Consider the following 24,273-nt stretch of genomic DNA (forward strand, 5'->3'; position numbering starts at 1 on the left):
TGAACAGAACCGGGCCCAGGATGGAGCCCTGCGGCACTCCACTTGTCACTTCTTTCCAAGATGAAGACGACGCATTGGTGAGCACCCTTTAGGTTCGTTCGCTTAGCCAATTACAGATCCACCTAACCGTAGTTTTGTCTAGCCCACATTTTACTAGTTTGTTTGCCAGAAGGTCGTGGGGGACTTTGTCGAAGGCCTTACTGAAATCCAGGTAGGCTACATCCATGGCATTCCCTATATCGACCCAACTCGTAACTCTATCGAAAAAAGAGATCAGGTTAGTCTGGCATGATTTGTTTTTGGTAAATCCGTGTTGACTATTAGCAATGACTGCATTTGTTTCTCAGTGTTCGCAGACCACTTCCTTAATGATCTTTTCCAGAATCTTGCCTGGTATCGACATGAGGCTGACCGGATGGTAATTGTTTGGGTCGTTCTTTTTTCCCTTCTTGAAGATAGGGACCACATTCACCCTCCTCCAATCTGCTGGGACTTCTCCCGTTCTCCAAGCACTCTCGAAGATAATTGCCAGTGGTTCTGAAATAACTTCTGCTAGTTCCTTCAATACTCTTGGATGTAGCTGATCTGGCCCTGGGGACTTGAATTCGTTTAGAATGGCCAGGTGTTCCTGGACAACTTGTTTCCCTATTTGGGGTTGGATTTCCCCCAATCCTTTGTCCATTCCATGTTGCTGAGGTTGACGATGGCTTTCTTTTTGTGAGAAGACCGAGGCAAAGAAGGCATTAAGTAGTTCTGCCTTTTCCCTTTCCCCTGTCACCATCACCCCATCTTCTCCTCGCAGTGGCCCTATCGCCTCCTTGTTCTTCCTTTTTCTACCAACGTAAGCAAAAAAGCCTTTTTTGTTGTTTTTTATGTCCCTGGCAAGCCTGAGCTCATTTTGCGCTTTAGCCTTGTGAAACTTTTCCCTACAGGAGTTGGCTATACGTGCATGTCACTTTTGAGTCTTAGCTCAGTTAAAAGTTCTTTGGACATCCATTCTGGCTTCTTCGCACTTGTCTTATTTTTTTCCTTTGTTGGCACTGTTTGCATTTGCGCCTTGAGTATTTCACTTTTGAAAAACTCCCATCCATCCTTAAATTCCTTGTCTTTTAATATTAGCATCCATGGAATGCCACTCAGTAATTCCTTCATTTTTTGGAAGTCAGCTGTCTTAAAGTCCAGAATGCGTGTTTCACTTGTCTTAGTTTCAGCCTTCCTTTGTATGGCAAACTGCAGGAGCACATAGTCACTTGCCCCTAAGGATCCAACCATTTCGACTGTATTGATCAGGTCTTCCACATTTGTTAAGATTAGTTCAAGAGTAGCCGATCCCCTTGTTGTCTCTTCTACATTCTGGACCATAAAATTGTCGGCAAGGCAAGTGAGGTATTTGTTGGACTTTGTACTCTTGGCCGAGTTTGTTTTCCAGCAGATACCGGGATAATTGAAATTGCCCATGACTACTATCTCTTCTTTGTGTCTGTTTGGTCAGCTGTTGACAGAAGGCTTCATCAAGTCCTTAATCCTGACTTGGTGGTCTGTAGTAGACACCCACAACAAGATCTTTTTGAGTCCCGGATCCCTTGATTCTTATTCAGATGCTTTCAAGCTGGTTTCCCGGATTACAGTCTTGCTTTTCTTCTGCAGTGTAACTGTTTTTGACATATAAAGCTACTCCCCCTCCTCTCCCCTTGGTTCTATTTCTGTGAAAGAGGTTATAGCCCTCAATGACTAAATTCCAGTGATGGGAGTCATCTCACCAGGTTTCAGTGATGCCTATGATGTTGTACATGTGGTGCTGTGCTAAAAGTTGGAGTTCATCTTGCTTATTTCCCATGCTCTGTGCATTAGTGTAAAGACATGTAAGCCCCTGTGACCTTCCCCCGAGCTGTTTATTTGGGATTATTGTGCCATCGGTAATTTGTCCTTGCTGTGTTTGTGCAGCCCTCCATTTAGCCTTTTGGCGGTTCCCTGTGGTCGTGGGTAATATATTATTTGCCAGGCTGTTGTTCCCCTCCCCCAGTGGATCTAGTTTAAAGTGCGCCTGATGAGGTTTGTGAGTCTGTGTGCAAAAAGATGTTTTCCTACTTGTGTGAGATGCACCCCATCACTTGCCAGTAGGCCATCCTCCTGGAAGAGTAAGCCATGGTCGAGGAAGCCAAAACGCTCCTCCTGACACCATTTTCTGAGCCAGTTATTGACCTGTACTATTTTTCTGGCCCTTGTAGAGCCATGTCCTACAATGGGGAGTAGGGATGAAAAGATCACATGTACATTACACAGTTTTAGCTTTTTTCCTAGAGCTCAAAAATCATTTGTGATCTTTTGAAAAGTATGCCTAGTGGTGTCATTAGTTCCTACATGAATCAACATAAGGTTGGGAGTGTGATTGTGACACCTCAGGCAGCGTGAGCACAGGAAACCAGACACGGAGGCCAATAAACAATCTAATATCTTTATTAAGGAAATAAAGGAGACAACTAAAAATAAGCAGAGTATATAATCCAGCAATAGTCCTTTCAGAAAAGGTCAAATATAGTCCAGTAATGTGAAAGTAGATGTCCAGTATTAGAGTTCAAAATTTAAAATCCAATAACCGAAACACACTCAAACCTTTAGGCTGTTTGAGTGGGGATTAAAGCAAGATCTGTCAAAGAGCTCCAGGGTTTAATTCCGAGGCTAGGATACAAGGCAAGGCAAAGGTAGTCGTGGTAAAGCTGAATCGCTGTCCAGGCTTGACAGGGAGACGAGATGCAACGCCGGTCTACTCGAGAGTAGCACGCTGCAGAACTAGAGTCGATGTGAATTCCTCAACTGACACGTTGAACACCGCAAAGGTCAGCCGGCGCCCAGAACTTTTATGGGACTACTCTCTCCTCTCCAGCCAGGTGTCTGAACACTCTTTCCCAAGGGAAAGTGGATTAAGTCAACAACTTGCCAGATGCAATCCTCCCGGGAAACTCTCAAGGGAACTGGCTTAATTAACGCTTGCTCTCTCCGCTAATCTAGCGCTTCTTCTCAGAATCTGCTTCTCCCAGCGAAATGTTTCCCAAAACAATCTGCGGTCAAAAGGAGCGCTCTCTGGAGAACCAGGCTGTTAGTCAAGGCTCTTTTTAATTAACTGGGCTAAAACTGTCAACAGGGGACATCTGGAAGGGAGCTGAATCTTGCTGAGTCGGCACAAACCCCATATCTTCTTTGGTCTGATCCATAATGGCGACGGGGTCATGACTCGGGGGTCTCTGAGACACTACAGTGATGGGGCTTTAGGAGCCTGGTGAGCCTCTGAGTGATATGGTGTATTTTTGCACCTGGGAGACAACATATTTCTCGAGCCATCCAATCCGGTTCCTCTAAGGAGGGAGTCACCTACTACCAAGACTTGTTTCCTTTGAGGATTGACACGGCCCCTTTTGTGCAAGACAGTGTGTAAGTCCCCTGAAGAGTGTTCCAGTTGAAGTGAATCGTGCAGGTGTAAAGTGTTGTCCTCCTCCTCAACATCCCCAATGCATTCATCAATGACAATCCATTGAGATGCGTCCAAGAGCCCATCACTCTCCCAAGGGTGTTCCTGTTGTGCCTGGTCTACGATTGGGGATGGAGCATCTGCATGATTGTGTAAGTGTGAATGTGGTGATGCATCACCCCTGTCAGGGCTATCCGTCGTGTATTGATCAAGGGTGGCCCACTGAGTGGTATCTAAGTAACTGTGGTCCTCCACAAGATGTGTTTCCTGATCAGATGTTAGTGGTGTAAGAATTTGGAATCTGTTGTGTAACTCAAGCTGAACAGAAGTATTCTGCAGAGGCTGCCTGGTCCTGTGTCTCTTACTACGGGTGACCTCCTTCCAAGCCTGAGGGTTGTGGACATTCGAATAGCTCTCTCCACAAAGTTCCTCATCATGCTGTTGGTGTGATGCGGGTTGTGTATCTAGAGCAGTGTGTTGTGTAGTGTCTAAGAAGAGCTTGAATTCCTGAGTGTCCTTAAGGGTCTTAATACGGTGCTCGAGCTGTTGGATCCTCTGCTCCATCAGAGTCATCTGTTTGCATTTGGAGCAGATGTAGTTGACTAGTTTTTGTGTGAAAAAGCGGAACATGCCACAGCTCGTGCATGTGATGGGAAGGTTTTGCTTTTGTTGCATCTCTTGGTGAGTGTGGTGGCCTAGTGGGATCTTTGTACAGTTAGGTAATATGCACGCACTTTATGTGCAGACTGCCAAAAACCACCTCTTTGTGTATTTGTGTATGTTGTTTTGTTTTCTGTATGTACTGCAAAGGATAGTTAGTAAAGGTGTCTTTTTTGCTCGTGCCGTCTGGCAAATACAGCTTTCCCATTCACTCAGTTAACAGAGGACAATGCCTGCTGTCAATCAACTTAAGTACCTGGCTCTCTTTCAATACAACAGTCATACAACAGTTAGACTTTGACCACAGGAGCCAAGCCCACACTCAGTTTTAAATCTTAGCCAAATCTTATCCAAATCCTACCTGAAGCCAGGGAGCAAAAATGTCCTCCTGCTGCCTCTACTTCTACGAGAACCAATTGCCCCTGATTGAATGATTGTCAAAAGCATGGAAGACAGGAAAGAACTGGAGAGAGACAATAATTGAGCAAGCCGGTACCTGTCATGTAGGAAACATGATGCTAGGAACCATCTGTTCTTGGAAACTAGTGGACTATGGCATTACATTTTTGGCTTTCAAGTGCATGAAGTGGAATAAAAGAGAGGTGTGTGTAGATATAGATGTAGAAATGAGTCGATCCTGTGACAGTTCACAGCATGAGTATTCAAGTGAAGGGAAAGGATTTCAAACATTCCCTTCTTTAGCTTACTGTTCTACCTTTCAAGTTTTTTCTAGAGACTTGCTCAACTCTTACTTGTGGTTTATCTAGGATCTAAGATTTAAGCAGGAAACCTGGATCAGGTCCTGGGATATAGGGCCTGTCTGGAAGGGCCCATAGTGTTATTATTTTGTAGTATGAAATTGGCCTATATTTCAAACCTATATATATTTTTTTAATTTAGAAGTAAAATGAGCAATAATAGTGTCTCCTTTGTTACAATAAAAAGTAAATTGCTGGATTTTCTTGGTAGTTTCTGTTACTCTTGCACTGAAGAAAATATATACATTTCTGTATATTTAGCAACTAACATGTCTGGAAGAAAATACTAAAACAAGGACTTCAGGATATCTAAAAAAGAGAATAAATTGCATTAGATAGTAAAACAGACTAATATTTCCTTTTACTAAATTAAAATTGCTCCATTTTGCATGGAATTAATATGTTCAGAATCTTTATATCTTGAGTATAACAGATTATTTTCTATTTTTGCTTTTAGGTTGATCCTCTCTTTACAGTGCCTGCACCTCCACCTCCTATTTCTAGTAGCCTCACACCTCAGATTCTGCCTTCCTATTTTTCTCCATCTTCATCCAACATTGCAGCCCCGGTTGAGCAACTTTTGGTACGGACTCGGTCAGTGGGTGTAAATACTTGTGATGTTGGAATAGTCACAGAACCTGAATGCCTTGGACCTTGTGAACCTGGGACCAGTGTAAATTTGGAAGGAATTGTATGGCATGAAACTGAAGAAGGTAAGATGTTTTTCCCCAGTATTTCTTTATGCTTCCATTTTGTTTGAAATATATATCCGATACTAAACAGTGTTTTGTAATTTGAACTGACTTCTCAAATAATTCATTCACATCCCTTCCAGGGATTGTAACCAGCCATTTTCACCTGTTTATCTGGATAAAATTGCATAGAGATTTTGAATATTTAGTGTTTCAGATTTAAAATATATAGTTTGTGGAATAGCAGAAAAAGTTAATAGGAAGAAATGTTCAGTGCTAAAACTATATTCAAAATATAAATATGTTGCTATAACATATACATTATCTATATTTTTGTTGTAAAACAAAGTTTGTTTCCTGGTTGTAAAGAGAAATACTTTGACTTCAGTAATTAATTTTACAGAGATGTTAGCAGCTGAATGTTTCATTAAAATTAGTGGAAAAACTAATATCGTCTGCCTTTGAATTGGTGGTTTTTGAGTTACATCTGTTGTTGTGATGCAGAAATTGTATTCCATTAAAATGGAAGTCAACGGTCAAAAATAAGTTTAAAAAAATTCAAAATAATGTGAAATGAAACTTGGCTGAGGAAAGAAATTTGATATGATCTTTATTAAAATTAAGGCAACTTGTAAATGACAGGTTTTTTTTTTTAAAAAAAAAATGTCTTTCCAAGAGATCATCTGCAATGATGGTGCCTCTTGTTATTCATGGCTGAGTTGTTGCTTTTGTCAGTTTTATTTGTGGTTTTGATGTAGATTATGATCTCTAATAAAAACTGTTTGAATGGATTTAGTTATAGACATTTTGCTGGTCTAATCACCATAATAAATCATTCATTTCATTATAGACACAGCACATCCTCTTATTTGCTTGAATAGTGTTTAATTAATTGTAATTTAATAGTTTTCATAGAAAACAAGATAATACACTTGCAATATGCACAACAGCATAATGCACCAGTGATAAGTTCTAACAATTTAATGATATAGAAGACATCTCCAAAGTGTTTTACACTTTTTGAAGATCAATAGAAAAAATCAGACATGCTGCCTTTTATATGGTCTTGTCCATCCCTAGTTTTCCATGTGTATGTATACATTCTACTTATAAATATTATGACTGTAAATGACTCCCTCTCCAGTGTTTCTTTCACATAATTTCATTAGCTAGGAATGCATGAATGTGAATTGTGGTGACATGAAAGAGCATTACCTTTTAATAGTGTTATTTTTTGCTGAGTAAACTAAACTTCTGACCCCTACTGAATTAAGAAATGTTCCTTGGTAACAGTGTGGTATTTTATAATATACTTCCATGCTCATAAGGTTGGCATTCCATCTGTCTTCTTTTTTGTGCTCAGATACACTTAGTTGAGAAGACTTTTATTTATTGGTGAAACATATTGTTTCATTATGTGTTCACAGTTACGGCTGAGAAGAGCATAAGCTAAAAAAGAAAAACAAAAAACCAGTAATCATTCTTTTTCTGTTTGTGTATCTGCAAAATGGAAATGTTTGTATGGCTTTAATAGATTATAAGCTTGTGGACAAGGAACAATTAAATCAACATTTGGTAAGCTACTCTGAGAGCCTTAGTGGATGAAGAGTGGGATATAAATATTCTAAAAAAAAAAAAAAAGAACTGGTGAGAATATTAGATTAACAAACATCTTGTAGGTATCTGGTATGTTACTATTTTATTGATTGATTTCTTTTATTTACTGCCAGCTGGCACAAATGCCCTCAAGTTGGAACTCTGAGACAAAAATGTAACAACCAGAGCAAAAATACAGTCAATTCTCAATATCACGATACTGAAAAGGCAGCTAATGGTATTAGCAGGAAGTTGAAGTTTCAATGCCTGCCAGAAGAAGGCGTCCATAGCATGCATCGAGGATACATAGCGGATCCACCTGGGGAAGGGTTCCACATACGTATGTGGGACCACTAAGGAGAAAAATGTTTTTGTGATTACTGTCCATCACTCTGTTGTGAATATCAGATAAGAACCTCCCAGTATGATTATAATGATTGCAAAACAGTGTTAGAAGGCTCTAACACTGATAATGAAAAAAATGCTTATTTTTCATTCTAAAACCATGTACTGAAAGAAAATACTAAGATCTTCTCCTAAAAATAAGTACTAATTTCAAAAGGATCTATTTTATTGGTGGAACATATTTCTTCCTGTGCTCACATGTGATGATGAGAAGGGGAGAAGAAAAATGAAGTTGCTCAGGAGCTGGACTCCTACATGAGCTGTGGTTAACTGCAGTCTTTTATTACTTGTATAGGATATGGAATAGAGGAGCACTCTTGGGAAGAAATGATTTGTGTCCTCTGTCAAACCCCTGGGAGCAGAGCACCAAGAACCATACACGGAGGCCAATCTCTATCTAATATCTTTATTAAGGAAATATATAAAAGCAATAAAAACAAGTGAAGAAGATAGTTCAGAAGCAGACCTTTCAAATGAGGTCAAATATAGTCCAAAAATGTATTGTCCAATAAATGATATTAGAGTTCAAAGTTCTTTATCCAATACCGAAACACACACTATTGCCAAGCAATAGTGTGGGGAAATGTCTGAGTCTCTGGAGTCCTAGGTAGCTTGACAACAAGGCTGGAAACAAGGCTGGATACAAGGCAACAGTGATTCTTGGAACAAGGTCCGTGGTTAAAGGCAAGCGAGGCAAGTCTTGATTACTTAATCCGGGAAACAAGGAACTGGGGTTACGAAGTCCACACACGATCTTATTCCTGAAGCTGCTCTGATGACTCCGCAAAGATTCTCCCGCGTCAAGCACCTATATTGGGGTCTCGTTTTCCCGCCAACAATCTCTTTCCCTAGAGAACGAGAAGCGAAACCCAACTCTATCCAGATGCAAGACTCCTTAGAATTTCCCAAGGGAAGCAGGCCTAATCAGCCTGTTGTTTGGCAGCAATCCGTAAACTCCTGCGATTTTGTTCTCTGACTCCTCTGTCTCTAGAGTAAGATTCCCTTCTGGGGAACGGAGGCGAGGAATGCCCAAGGTCTGTTTTACTGAATTCTTGGGGACAAACATCAACATCCGGCAGGTGAAAGGACTCCGGCTCTTGTTGAACCGGCGAGGTATCACATCCTCTCACATTGGTGCTCTGGCTCCACCAGCATAATCCAGCTAACCCCCCCCCCCCTTGAGGAAGGGGATGATCATGGAAAGGGAAGCAGTGTCATAACTCACTATCTAGCATGAGAAGATCAGATGAAGAGGCGACAGATTGCCACACAACTGTATGTCCTGATAATGATGACCTATCTGAGTCCAAAGATCTGGGATTGAGGCAGATAGGAGCCCTACACCCCAGCAAGTGGCTGCAGATGCCAAGGACCCATTGCCATAATTATTCAAGCAATGAAAGGACAAAGAGGAATTGAGCCACTCTTAGTCGTGTCTGGAGACACATATTTCTAAAACTCTGTCACTCCCAGTCAGCTTTACTGCTTTCAATACTCATTCTTGGTGTCTAGCAAAGAAAACCTTTATGTCTAAGTTTTCCTGATCTTGGACTGGTAATAATTTGCGACTCTGTTCTATTGCTTGCTGGCTTTGTTTATCTAGACAACTGAGTTGCTGAGCAACATCTGAACTGGTTGACAACCACTATTTCTTCTCTTCATCTTTTTGAATACCCTATGACTGAATTAACTGCTGGACAGCTGTTACCCTCGAATCGCTTGATTCCTGGGTCACATGCTCACTCTAATAGGATATTTGATTGGAATACTATTTCTATTGATGCAACCCACAATTGCACCTTGGGGGAGGGGGGCGATGAGAGTTCAGCCTCACAAGACCTTTTATTCTTTTGTAGCTTGTGACCTATTAAGTAAGATCATTTATTACAGTTTTAAAGGTATGATTAGAGAGATAATAAAACCAGAATTAGGAAAAGAGGACATGAATACATTGAACATGAATGTGGGCTAGGCATATACTTTAGTATAGATTGGGCAGCTGACTATATATACACACTAGCCTGGGGACCCGGCGGTGCCCGGGTTATTTGAGAATGGTATTATTTGTCTTTCAATGTTACGTATTTTGTTTGGAATGGATGAACTACTATTCCCAGAACTGTGGGTCAATCCTCCTCAAACCCTGGCAGTATTCAAAGTTGGCCATTTTGGGCCTGTGTACCAAGTGTGGTCCAGATCTGTTGTTGGCTGGTCATCGCTCGGCTGCAGTGCTCTCTGGATGGGGGTGAATGACTACAACTCCTAGAGTCCCGGGGCAATTGCCCCGAAACATCTGTCAGTATCCCCAGCAGGCAATGTTCACTCTGTGTGCGAAATTTGGTCCAGATCCGCCATTGGCTGGGTTTAGTGGTCTTTGGATGCAGGTGAACTACAACTCCCAAAATAAAGGCCCTTTCCTACAAACAGCTGCAGTATGTTCAGTTGGTCATGAGGCTTCTCTGGCAAAGTTTGTTCCGGTCCATTGTCGGTGGGGGTCAGTGTTTCTCTGGATGCAGGTGAACTATAAGTGGCTGTCCCCCAAACTTGTCCAATATGCTCTTTTGGTTATGGGGACTGTGTGTCAATTTTGGTCCTGGTCCATCATCGGTGGGGTCTGAAGTGTTCGTTCATTGCAGGTGAACTATAAATCCCAGTATCTACTCCTCCCAAATGATCAGGTCAATTCCCCTCAAAAAACCCCAGTATTAAAATCTGGGCATATCAGTTTGGCCCAGACACATCATTGTTTGGGTTCATAGCATTCTGGGTGTAGGTGAACTACAACTTCTCTACATTCCCCAGTTGGAGTCACAGTGGTCTGACTTGATGCAGGGTGAACTACAACTTCTACCATGTGGAGTAAATCACCAAACTCCTCCAGTAAGTTTAGTTCCTGCTCAGTTGTGCTCTGTTTGTAATGCAGACAGATTTGAAAGGGAAAGAAGAATTCACCAAAGAAGAATTCAAATGTATAGCCAACTCCTGTAGGGAAAAGGTTCGCAAGGCTAAAGCGCAAAATGAGCTCAGGCTTGCCAGGGACATTAAAAACAACAAAAAAGGCTTTTTTGCTTACGTTGGTAGAAAAAGGAAGAACAAGGAGGTGATAGGGCCTCTGCAAGGAGAAGATGGGGTGATGGCGACAAGGGACAGGGAAAAGGCAGAACTGCTCAATGCCTTCTTTGCCTCGGTCTTCTCACAAAAAGAAAGCCATCTTCAACCTCAGCAACATGAAATGGATGAAGGATTTGGGGAATTCCACCCAAAATAGGGAAACACGTTGTCCAGGAACACCTGGCCGCTCTAAACGAATTCAAGTCGCCAGGGCCAGATCAACTACATCCAAGAGTACTGAAGGAACTAGCAGAAGTTATTTCAGAACCACTAGCAATCATCTTTGAGAGCTCTTGGAGAACAGGAGAAGTCCCAGAAGACTGGAGGAGGGCAAATGTGATCCCTATCTTCAAGAAGGGAAAAAAGAACGACCCAAACAATTACCGTCCGGTCAGCCTCACGTCGATACCAGGCAAAATTCTGGAAAAGATCATTAAGGAAGTGGTCTGCAAACATTTAGAAACAAATGCAGTCATTGCTAATAGTCAACATAGATTTACCAAAAACAAGTCATGCCAGACTAACCTGATTTCTTTTTTCGACAGAGTTATGAGTTGGGTCGATACAGGGAATGCCCTGGATGTAGCCTACCTAGATTTCAGTAAGGCCTTCGACAAAGTCCCTCACGACCTTCTGGCAAACAAACTAGTAAAATGTGAGCTAGACAAAACTACGGTTAGGTGGATCTGTAATTGGCTAAGCAAACGAACCCAAAGGGTGCTCACCAGTGCGTCGTCTTCATCTTGGAAAGAAGTCACGAGTGGAGTGCCGCAGGGTTCCGTCCTGGGCCTGGTTCTGTTTAACATCTTTATTAACGACTTAGACGAAGGGTTAGAAGGCACGATCATCAAGTTTGCAGATGACACCAAACTGGGAGGGATAGCCAACACTCCAGAAGAAAGGAGCAGAATTCAAAACGATCTTGACAGACTAGAGAGATGGGCCTAAACTAACAAAATGAAGTTCAACAGGGACAAATGCAAGATACTTCACTTCGGCAGAAAAAATAGAATGCAAAGATACAGAATGGGGTACGCCTGGCTAGACAGCAGTACATGTGAAAAAGATCTTGGAGTCCTTGTGGACAACAAGTTAAACATGAGCCAACAATGTGATGCAGCTGCTAAGAAAGCCAACGGGATTCTGGCCTGCATAAATAGGGGTATGGCATCTAGATCCAGGGAAGTCATGCTCCCCGTCTATTCTGCCTTGGTCAGACCACACCTGGAATACTGCATCCAATTCTGGGCACCACAGTTGAAGGGAGATGTTGACAAGCTGGAAAGCGTCCAGAGGAGGGCAACTAAAATGATCAAAGGTCTGGAGAACAAGCCCTATGAGGAGAGGCTTAAAGAACTGGGCATGTTTAGCCTGCAGAAGAGAAGGCTGAGAGGAGACATGATAGCCATGTACAAGTATGTGAGGGGAAGTCATAGGGAGGAGGAAGCAAGCTTGTTTTCTGTTGCCCTGCAGACTAGGACGTGGAACAATGGCTTCAAACTACAGGAAAGGAGATTCCACCTGAACATCAGGAAGAACTTCCTCACATTGAGGGCTGTTCGGCAGTGGAACTCTCTCTCCCAGACTCTGGTGGAGGCTCCTTCTTTGGAGGCTTTTAAACAGAGGCTGGATGGCCATCTGTCGGGGGTGCTTTGAATGCTATTTCCTGCTTATTGTCAGGGGGTTGGACTGGATGGCCCATGAGGTCTCTTCCAACTCTACTATTCTATGATTCTATGGAAGGGCAGTAGGTAGGGTTATGCAAATTTCACAGCCGTGGAGAACCCTGGGATGCCTGCCTGTGGTGGAAGAAAAAGCAAAATCTAAGATGAAATTGTCCCCAAATGAAAGCATTCCTTGGGTGGTGGGCCGTAGACTTTGGGAAGGACATTGGCAGGGGTTGGGCTGCATGTTCATGGCGCTCGCTGTAACCGCAATGTCAGTGGAAAAGAGTGACTTGCTGGCTTCTTGGCACTGGGAACTGTAGCCTGTTTGTGGAGGTCAGAAGCTGTCTGTGTGAGCGGACACCCGTGCCACATAAACACATACGGGTTTTCACTTTTATTATGAACTAGCTTGGGGACCCGGTGGTGCCCGGGTTATTTGTAGACGGCATTGAGTTGTTTTGGATATTTTGAATGGACCCATTTGTGCAGATTTGTGGGTGATGGGGTTTTCAGTGGAAGGCAATTTGGGTGAAGGTACTGCAAATCCCATAATCCTTTGTCCATCCTCCCCGAAACTGCTGCAGGGTGTAAAGTGTGTCATCTGGGATATGTGTGCTGAGTTTGGTTCAGTTCTGTCATTTGTGGCAGTTGCAATGATCTCAGGAAGTGAGTGAAGGTACTGTAAATCCCATCATCCTTGGTTCGTTGACCCTCAAACTGCAAGAGGGTCATGGGCATATATGGCAAGTATGGTTATGATGCGTCATTGGATAGAGTAACAATGGTCAGCGGAAGGCAAAACATTTGAAAGTACTGCAGATTCCCATCATCCATGGTCCATCCTGCCCCACACCACACCAGGGTGTAAAGTGGGCCACATCGCATCTGTGTGCCAAAAGGGTGTAGTTCTCTCATTCGTGCGCGTCTCAATGGTCTCTGGGAGGTGAATCAAGGGAACATACTGCATACTACTACCTCTAGACTGGACTACTGTAATGCGCTCTACGTGGGGCTTCCCTTGAAGACGGCCCGGAAGTTACAGCTGGTCCAACGTTCGGCCGCCAGACTAATAACGGGGGCGAGTTACAGGGAGAGATCTACTCCCCTGTTTAAGGAGCTCCACTGGCTGCCGTTCATCTTCCGGTCCCAATTCAAGGTGCAGACCATCTTTTATAAAGCCCTAAACGGTTTGGGACCCGCCTACCTTCGTGACCGTATCTCCTACCATAAACCTGCCTGACCTCTCCGATCATCAGGGGAGGCCCTCCTGTCGCCACTACCTATATCTCAGGCTCGCCTTGTAGGAACAAGGGAGAGGGCCTTTTCTGCGGTGGCCCCTCGCTTGTGGAACTCGCTGCCCATTGAAATCAGGCAAGCCCCCACCCTTTTAGCCTTCAGGAAAGATTTAAAAACATGGCTCTTCCGGTGTGCTTTCGGAGAGTGAATGTTCTATGCTACTCCCCCCCGATATTTATCCTCTAGACTGGTTCACTATCTGATGTCCCGTCCCTCGAGGTTTTATTCTGATCCCTTTCTCACCCAGAGTTTTAATTTTTAATCTAGTTTTTAAATGTAGTATTCATGCGGCCCGCTCGTGTTATATTGCTGTTTTGATCTTATGTTGTACTGTTTATTTTATGTAATGTATTATTTAATTGTATTATGTTATGGTTTATTGTATTGTCTTGGGCATGGCCCCATGTAAGCCGCCCAGAGTCCCCATTGGGGGGATGGTGGCGGGGTATAAATAAAGTTTTATTATTATTATTATTATTAAATCCCATAATCCTTGGTCCATCGTCCTCCAATTGGCACCAGGATGTAAAGGGGGTCACGGGGGCTCTGTGTGCCAAATGTGGTCCAGTTCCGTCACAGGTGGGCACCACAGTGGTCTGTGGGAGCTGAAGCGTTTGAAACTACTGCAAATCCCATCATCTGTTGTCCAGCCTGCACCAAATGGCACCAGGACATAGAATGGGTCATGGGGGTTATGTGTGCCATGTTTGGTCCTAATCCGTCATTAGTTAGAGTAACAGTGGTCTGTCAGAGACAAAGTGTTTAAAAGTACTGCAAATCCCATAATCCTTGGTCCATCCTCCCCCAAACTGCTGCAGCATGTGAAGTGTGTCATTTGAGATATGTGTGCCAAGTTTGGTTCAGTTCTGTGATTCGTGGTAGTTGCAGTGGGTGAAGAAGTGGGTGAAGGTACTGGAAGTCCCATAATTCTTGGTCTGTCCTTTCCCAAACTGCCCCAGGACATAAAGGGGGTCATGGAAGTTCTGCCTGCCAAGTTTTGTCCAGTTACGTCACTGTTGGGCATTGCAGTGATCTGTGGAAGGCAAAGCAATTGAAAGTACTGCAAATCCCATCCTCTGTGGCCCATCATCCCCCAAACGGCACCAGGACATAAAATGGGTCATAGGGGTTATGTGTGCCAAGTTTGGGCCAGGTCCGTCATTCCTGGCGGCCACAGTTGTCTGTGAAAGTGGGAGCCAATCAGAATGCTGCCACATACTCCGCCGCAGACAAACATTCACTTTTATTATATACTAGCTTGGGGACCCGGCGGTGCCCGGGTTATTTGAGAACGGAATTGTTTGCCTTTGTTCCAAGTTTAGTCTCGATCCAGTGTCAGTTGGCTTTAGTTGGTATGGGTGAACTACAACTCCCACATGCAAGTCCATGGTCGATCCCCCTCCAAACAGCTCCAGGATGTAAAGCAGGTAATGGGGACTCGATGTGTCATGTTTGGTCTTGATCAGACGTTGGTGGGGGTCGCAGTGGTCTGGGGAAGTGAGTGAAGGTACTGTAAATCCCAACATCCATGATCCATTGTTCCCTCAAATGATAGGAGGACGTAAAGTGGGCCACATTGCACCTATATGTCAAGTTTGGTACAGTTACATCATTCATGGGCATCACAGTAGTCTGTGGGAGGTGAATTGGATGAAGGTACTGGAAATCCCATCATCCTTGGTGCATTCTCCTGCAAACCACACCAGGACATAAATTGTGTCAGATTGCACCTGTGTGTCAAGTATGGTACAGTTTCGGCTTTCATGGGTATCACAGTGGTCCGTGGGAGGTGAATCGGGTGAGGGTACTGCAAATCCCATCATCCATGGTCCATCCTGTACCAAACCACACCAGGACATAAATTGTGCCACATTGTACCTGTGTATCAAGTTTGGTATAGTTTCGTCATTCATGGGAATCACAGTGGCCTGTGGGAGGTGAATTGGATGAAGGTACTGCAAATCCCATCGTCCTTGGTCCATCCTCCCCCAAACTGATGCAACATATAAAGTGTGTCATTTGGGATATATATACCAGATTTGATTCAGTTCTGTCATTTGTAGCAGTTGCTGTGGTCTCAAGAAGCAAGTGAAGGTACTGCATGTCCCATCTGTGTGCCAAGTTTGGTCCAGTTCCGTCACTGGTGGGCATCGCAGTGGTCTGTGGGAATCGTAGCAATTGAAAGTACTACATATCCCATGGTCCATCATCCTGCAAACGGCACCAGGACATAAAGCGCTTCATGGGGTAGGCTCTCTGGAATTGTGGGAGTTGAAGTCCAAAACACCTGGAGGGCCCAAGTTGGCATGTGCCTGGTTTAAAGGCTTCCATACAATCCTAGAGTTAGAAGGAGTGCCCAAAGGCCATCTAGTCGAACCCCCTTCTGCCATAGAGGAAGACACCATCCAAGCCCTCCCGACAGATGGCCATCCAGTCATAAATATGATTAGGAGATAGATAGAGTCTTAGATATGAAAAGGGTCTTTGAAGGTCATCCAGTCCAGCCCCTTCTGCTATAAAGGAAGACACCATCCAAGTCCTCCCAACAGATGGCCATCCAGTCATAAATTTGGAGATTTGAAAGGGGTCTCTGAAGGTCATCCAGTCCAGCCCCTTCTGCCACAAAGGAAGACACCATCCAAACCCTCCTGACAGATGGCCATCCAGTCATAAATATGATTGGGAGATTTGAAAGGGGCCTCTGAAGGTCATCCAGTCCAGCCCCGTCTGCCACAAAGGAAGACACCATCCAAGCCCTCCCGATAGAAGGTCATTCCAACCATACATACGATTGAGACATTTATTGATTTATTTGTTTATTTAATTCTGATATTTCTCCCCCGCCTTTCTGCAATGGACCCAAAATGGCTTGCAAGGTCATTAAGCCACGTGCTAACATCCACCATATAAATAAAACATAAAAGTAACGTCAAGCAATAGTAGTATAAATAAGACATAGCTGGGTTCAGTGGGGGCAGGTGAAGTACAACTCCCATGTGCAAGACTATCATCCATGCTCCATCCCACTCCAAACAGTGCCCGGATGTATAGTAGGCCATGGGGACTGTATGTCAAGCCTCTTAGAGTGAGTAGGCCGAAGCCTGCTTTTGGAGTTTTTGGCCTGAGTAAAAACTGAGGGGGGGGGGGGGAAGTAAACCATCCTTAAAAGGAAAGATTTAAAAGATAGTCATTATTTTCTCTTTAGTGTGCTGTGAATAATACTATGTCCCAATGAGCCAGGGAAAACCTGTCTTCTTTGGAACAGTATTGAGGGGGGAAGATGGCAGTGGTGTTTTTGATTACCAAAGTGTAGGCCGAAGGCTGTTACCTGTACCAAAGCTAGCGTCGTTCTGAGGAGATAAGTAGGCCGAACGAAGCCAGCTGGTAGCAGTTTTTGCCTCAGCAGTCCCAGTGGCCTGTGAAAGTGGAGGCCAATCAGAAAGCTGGCCCATATTCCGGCCGGCCAATCAGAAAGCTGACCCATATTCCGCCAGGCCAATCAAAACGCAAGCACATATTCCGCCAGGCCAATCAAAACGCTGATACAAACATACAAACATTCACTTTTATTATATATATATATATATAGATATAGATATATAGATAGATATCGATAGATTTAGATAAGATATAGATATATATGCTACTATCAATCAAATATTGATCTTCTGACCATTGAAGAATTAATAAATCATTTTCACATGTAATGCTGCTAATTTGAATTTCACACTTTCTAAATTCCAGCTTCTGATTTCCCCCCTGCATGAACATATAAAAATTAATGTCTGTTAAAGTCCATTTAATTTTGGACCAATTCTGCAACCTTTTAATGCAGTCTTGCAACCTGATTCCATCTTTTGTGATAGTAGTTGTATCTCTTAGCTTAAATGACATCTGAAAACTTCATCTGCATCACCACTACTACCTCACTGAAATCAATATAAAGATTTTGGGCCAAGGTAAAACAGGCAGTAGTCACTTGATCCTTTTTTTACAGTTTATCTGCCAACTACATGTTTCTCCAGTTGAAGAAATTACAAACAAAGATGGTGATGTTTGAGGTCATAGTGATGGTGATTTGAGCAGTTGAAGTAGACTTTAGGCAAAGTCTGAAGCAGGTAGGTGACAGCTTGCCATGAATGACATAATTAATTAAATTTCCCTGCTTAGAATAAAAGGTGACACAGGCAAAACTATACTACCTGTGGATAATTACTTCCTACACTATATGGTGTTAATTTTATGTACAGCTGCTGAAAATGTGTTGGTGGTTTGAAAATCACAAGAAACCATATTCTCTTCATTAGCTTTCAAGATTAGAGAAAAACCTTTAGTTGTTTAGATTGACATAAATCTCTGTAACCTGTCAGTGTCAATTAAATGAAGTATCTGAGTAAAGAAATCTATTTATATTACAGCGTCTGGGTTATGAATTAAGGTTTCTGAGAGTCAACCCTGATAGTAAATTCCAAGCATTCCAATATCCCATGGAGGTCTGACAGATCCTGAGCTTAAGTATTTTAGAGGCAAATTCAAGTTCTTCATACTGAATCAAATATTTGATATCTGAAGGGTAGCCTTCATGCTTTCTTCTCCTTAGTTTAGCTGTGTAAGCTGCTCACATTGTACAACAAGTATAATTTAAGGGGGAGGGTAGAACTGATAGGGCTGCTGCAATTGCTATTCCAAGACAGTATTTGTGCAATGATAGCAACTATAGTTTTTTTAGTGACCAGCTTGGATTAAACTGAGTAAATTTTGTTTACTCAGGTTTTAAGTGGATTAGCCTAAAACATCATCTGGACTCCTCAGGGTGATCCCTTTTTTAGCCTAATTTTTAGGGTTGCATAGAAGGGCCCCTAGTTGCAAATAGTAAGTAAAGAGCATTTTGAAAGGGGAACATAATTATGGCAGAGCATAATTTCCGCTAGTATATTTACAGTGGTTGTCAGGTGTGTAGTTGTTCCTTTTTTTCCACTTCTTCCAGGGACAGTAGTAGTAGATTAGCAGCAGCCAGGGCCACTTGACTACTAATAGGCTGCAAGGATAAGATGGCTCCTTTCTCCCTAGATTTTCAAGGGCAACTAGAACACACTTAGGTTGCTGGAAGGATGGAATTTGTAGAAGTGGCTCTTCCTAGGTGTCTTTGCATACCCAGAACAAGAGCTGTTTCTGAAATGACATTTCTGTTATAGTTGTTTTGTTGTGTATGGTTGTATGTTTCACCATTGCCTCACCACTAGCTACTTTCAGTGGGACAATGGATTCTATGAACAGAAATATAGAGTGGCCATGGGGAGCCCTCTCAGCCCAGTAGTAGCAAATTTCTATATGGAACACTTTGAAAAACAGGCCCTAGAAACAGCACCAAAAAAGCCAACTGTTTGGTTCAGATACGTAGATGACACCTTCACAATTTGGAGCCATGGAGAGGAAGAACTCAGCAAGTTCCTGGACCACCTTGACAGCATAAGCCCAAACATCCAATTCACCATGGAAAAAGAAAAGGAAGGAAAACGGCCATTTCTAGATGTTCTGGTCATCCGCAAACCCAATCAACAATTGGGCCACACAGTTTACAGAAAACCTACACACACAGATAGATACCTTCATAAAAACTCCAACCACCACCCAAGTCAAAAAAGAAGCACAATCAAAACCCCGACAGACCGTGCACAAAGAATCTGCGACCCTCACCTCCTCCAAGGTGAACTAAACCACCTAAACTGGGCTCTACAGGCCAATGGACACTCCACCACAGACCAAGAACAAGCCATGAGAGTCAAGACATCCACCCAGAGGAAAGGTGTTCTTATCATACATTAAGGGAACCACTGACCGCATAGGCAAACTGATGAAGAAGCACAGCCTACAAACTATCTACAGACCCACAAAGAAAATCCAACAAATGCTACAGTCAGCGAAAGACAAGAGGGATCCTCTCTCCTCTGCAGGAGTCTACCGGATACCATGCAGCTATGGACAAGTATACATAGGGACCACCAAACGCAGTGCCCAAACAAGAGTCAAAGAACATGAAAGGCACTGCAGACTAATTCAACCAGAGAAATCAGCCATAGCAGAGCACTTGATGAACCAGCCTGGACACAGTATATTATTTGAGAACACAGAAATGCTAGACCACTCCAACAACTATTATGTCAGACTACACAGAGAAGCCACTGAAACCCACAAGCATGTGGACAACTTCAACAGAAAATAGGAAACCATGAAAATGAACAAAATCTGGCTACCAGTATTAAAAAACTCTAAAATCAAAACAGTAGATGGGAACCAACACTCTGAGGGCAGAGGAGACCCAAGGACGCTAATGACTGAACAAAGGATGCCCCCAGGCAAGAGACAAAACCTTTCCAATGTTAATTAGGGTGATTAACTGAAACATTAATCCTGGCTTCCCAGTGACAAACGACTCTTGCCACACCCTGGACTCTCCACAGATATATATTTTTCCTTTCCTTGCCTAGTTTATCCATACCTGTCAGGACCCAGGCTGCAAAGGCACCAATAACCAAACACAGAGGCCAGAATCTATCTAATATCTTTATTGAAGGAATATATAAAGTTAATAAAAGCAAGTATATGAAATAGTCCAAAAGCAGACCTTTCAGGAAAGGTCTAAATTAGTCCAAAAAAGCGATGTCTAATATGAAATATTAAGGTTCAAAGTTGTAATCCAATAACCGAAACACTCACTTTGCCAGGCAAAGTGAGGGGAGATGACAAGGTCCTTAGTCCATAAACTTGAGCAAGGCTAGGAAATAACTTGATACTTGAAACAAGGCTTAAAACGTGGAACAAGGTAACAAGGAACAAGAACAAGGTCCGTGGAAAAACTTGGTAAAATCCGTGATACAAGGCAATGTTTAGTCCTGGGAAACAAGCAAGGTCCGTAGGTAAACAAAGGCAGAAACAGGAGCGAAGGCTGGAAAGCAGGGCAAGGCTTGAGCAGGAGCGAGGCTTGAAACGGAGCGCGCTGTCCAGACACAACTCGCTCCGGAGGTTGACGAATTGACTCCGCGAAGTTACTTCGCGGGTAAATCACCTATATAGAGTCTAACTTTCCCGCCGAAGCAGTTCTCTGGGAACCAGAAACGAAAGCTAATCTTTGAGACCAGATGTTTGACTCCTTAAGGATTCTCACGAAAAAGCAGACTTAATTGGCTGAATTCTTGGCTGCTATCCTCGCACTCCTGCGCGAAGCAGCTTCCAAACTTCTCTGTTGTTTACAAAACTCATGGCGGGAGAACACAGGAGAAGTGGGCTCCGGATTTGTTTGACATACTTCTGGGTCACAACTCTCTTGCAGGTGCAAGGTTCCCAGATCTGCCTGGGAAAGATCTGGCTGGGAAGATTCCAGTTCAGACTGGGAAGGTAAAAAACCCAAGTTTTCTTCATCATCAGGCATTACAGTGTCATAAGCAGGACTACAAGGCCCATGAGTCATCACACTATCCCCCTCCTCAGGGCCCCTCCCAAACTGGGACTCTCTCCCCGAAGCGCGAGGCCGCGGTTTGGTGGGATAGGTCTGATGAAAGCGACGGGTTAGATCAGGAGCGTGAACTGTGGAGGCGTCTTCCCAAGAGCGCTCCTCAGGGCCAAAACCCACCCAGTCAATGAGATATTGCAGGCGGCGGCGGTGAAAGCGAGAATCTAAAATGTCCTCAACCTCGAACTCCTCCTCCCCATTCATCAAAACAGGAGGGGGAGCCGGTTGGTCTGTATCAGGACGCACACCATCCGCCGGAAGGAGCAGGGAACGGTGAAACACTGGGTGGATGCGCATTGAACGCGGAAGTTGGAGTTTGAAAGTCACGGGGTTTAATTGCGCCACCACTGGATAGGGGCCAATGAAACGGGCATCTAACTTCCGGCAAGGGCGGTGGGAGGGCAGAAAGCGAGTGGACAGGAAAACCCGATCTCCTACCTTGATTTCGGGGCCCGGCTGGCGATGTTTGTCAGCGTGGCGTTTATAGTCCTCCTTGGCTTGGTCCAGTTGCTGGAGCAAAAGTTGTTGTACCGCTGTGAGTTCCTGCAGCCAATCCTCTGCTGCGGGAACTTCTGAAGTTTCAATGACAGGGGGAAAGAAACGTGGGTGGAAGCCGTAGTTTGCAAAGAACGGCGTTTCTTTTGTAGAAGCTTGAACTCCATTGTTATAAGCAAACTCTGACAGTGGTAACAGAGAAGCCCAATTGTCCTGTTGGTAGTTTACATAACAGCGAAGATACTGCTCCAAGGTGGCATTGGTGCGCTCCGTTTGCCCATCTGTTTGAGGATGATGAGCTGAAGATAAGCGAGAGTCTATGCCCAATAGTTTTTGTAGTGCCTTCCAAAAACGAGAGGTGAATTGAGATCCACGGTCTGTGACTAAACTCTTGGGCAATCCATGTAGTCTGAAAACATGTTGAAGGAATAGATCTGCAGTCTCTTTGGCCGTGGGGAGACCTTCACAGGGTATGAAATGGGCTAACTTGGTGAAAAGGTCCACCACCACTAGGATCGTGGTGAATCCACAGGAAGGTGGTAGGTCAGTGATGAAATCCGCAGAAATTATTTCCCATGGGCGAGATGGGGTAGGAAGGGGATGTAGAAGCCCTGAGGGTTTCTCCCTTCTTATCTTGGAGCGCTGGCATACTGGGCAGGTGTTGACATATTTTTCCACATCTTTGCGGATCTTGGGCCACCAAAAATCCCTTAGGATCAGATGCATGGTTTTAAATAGTCCGAAATGCCCTGCTGGTTTGCAGTCATGACACAGACGAAGCGCTTTTTCCCTGCCCGGTCCGGGTGGGATATAAACATGATTTCTATAGCAAAGCAGTCCATCTTTAAGCGAAAAGGGAAAATGCAGACCTTGACGAAGTTGGTCCTGCGCCCAGGCATCTGCTTGCTGACTAGCCCTGATTTCTTGAGCACAGATGGGTCCTGGAGTAGAGGAAGTTGAACCAATGGGAGTGGATTTGGTGTTCCCCACTGTGAGCGTGGCAAAGTTCTCGGGTTGTAGTAGTTGGGATTCAAAGGTCTCCTTGCGTCCTGCAGCGTATTCCGGTTTACGTGACAGGGCGTCTGCTTGCTTGGTTTGGGCTGGGGTCACATAATGGATCTGGAAGTTGAAACGTTCAAAGAATAAAGCCCAACGTTGCTGCCTCTGATTTAGTTTGCGGGCAGTTCTTAGATGTTCTAGATTTCGATGATCAGTGTGGACTTCAATGGGAAATTTGGCCCCTTCTAGCCAATGTCTCCAAGTTTCAAAGGCTGCCTTTATGGCCAGTAGTTCCTTTTCCCAAATGGTGTAATTTCTCTCTGGTGTGGTTAGTTGACGGGAGTAAAAGGCACAGGGATGAAGGTGGTCTCCCACCGGTTGTAAGAGTACAGCCCCAATTGCCACATCCGAGGCGTCCGCTTGCACAACAAAAGGGGTTCCAGGATCTGGGTGCTGTAGAATTGGCTGGGACGTGAATAATTTCTTTAGTTGCTGGAACCCTTTCTCTGCTTGATCAGTCCAGCGGAAGGGCTGTTTTCCACGGATGCAGCTAGTGATTGGGTCAGACCAGCGGGCAAAATCTGGAATGAACTTGCGGTAATAGTTCGCGAACCCCAAGAAACGCTGCACCTCTTTCTTGTTAGTTGGCGCCCGCCATTCCAATACTGCTGAAACCTTGGCTGGATCCATGGAGAGCCCTAGAGGCGAGATACGGTAACCAAGGAAATCTACCTCTTGTAGATCGAAAGCGCATTTTTCCAACTTGGCATAAAGTCCATGATCTCGCAAACGTTGTAACACCATTTTGACGTGGTTCTCATGTTCTGATTGTGATCTAGAAAACACCAAAAAATCGTCCAGGTAGATTATCAAGAACCGATCTAGATAGTCCTGAAAAATATCATTGACAAAATGCTGGAACGTTGCGGGGGCTCCGCATAATCCATAATTCATAACTCGGGACTCGAATAATCCGAATTTAGTCTGAAAGGCAGTCTTCCACTCGTCCCCTTCTCTGATGCGAACTAGATTATAAGCCCCTCGAAGATCCAGCTTGGTGTAGACCTTGGCTCCTCGAAGTCGGTCCAGTAGATCCGAGATTAAGGGCAGGGGATAACTGTTCCGCTTGGTGATATTGTTCAATGCTCTATAGTCCACCACCAAGCGTAATTCCCCTGACTTCTTCTTCACAAACATCACTGGGGAGGCGGCTGGGGATTGAGAGGGTCTGATGAATCCCTTGCGAAGGTTTGTCTCTATGAATTCCCTGAGAGCTTCTTGCTCCGGTTCAGTCAGGGAGTATAGGTGCCCTCGCGGGATCGGGGCCCCCTCCACCAAGTCAATGGCACAGTCATAAGGTCTATGTGGGGGTAATTTCTCGGCTTCTTTTTCATTGAATACATCCCAATACTCGGAGTACTTCTTGGGCAGGGTGATGATGGGCTCGGTCTCTGTGGCATGGCAGACCTTGGCTACGAGGCAATGGTTTTGGCAGTACTTTGAAGCAAACTGTAGTTCTCTGTTGGACCAGGAGATGCTTGGGTCGTGGAGAGTCAGCCACGGGATTCCCAAAATCACAGGGAAATGGGGAACCTCGGTAACAAAGAAAGAAATCTCT

General features: G+C 44.1%; 1 protein-coding gene across 4 annotated transcripts in view; it reads left to right on the forward strand.

Moving 5' to 3' along the window:
• znf608 (zinc finger protein 608) overlaps positions 1–24,273 on the forward strand; it is a 183,236-nt gene that overhangs the window by 82,908 nt on the left and 76,055 nt on the right. For all 4 annotated transcript variants that reach the window (XM_008114070.3, XM_008114072.3, XM_003222980.4 and 1 more), the window contains exon 3: positions 5,342–5,597. In XM_008114070.3, coding sequence (XP_008112277.2) covers positions 5,342–5,597 — 256 coding nt within the window. The remainder of the gene's footprint in view (positions 1–5,341; positions 5,598–24,273) is intronic.

This window comes from Anolis carolinensis, chromosome 2 (assembly GCF_035594765.1).
Source record: "Anolis carolinensis isolate JA03-04 chromosome 2, rAnoCar3.1.pri, whole genome shotgun sequence".
NCBI classification, from domain to species: Eukaryota; Metazoa; Chordata; class Lepidosauria; order Squamata; family Dactyloidae; genus Anolis; species Anolis carolinensis.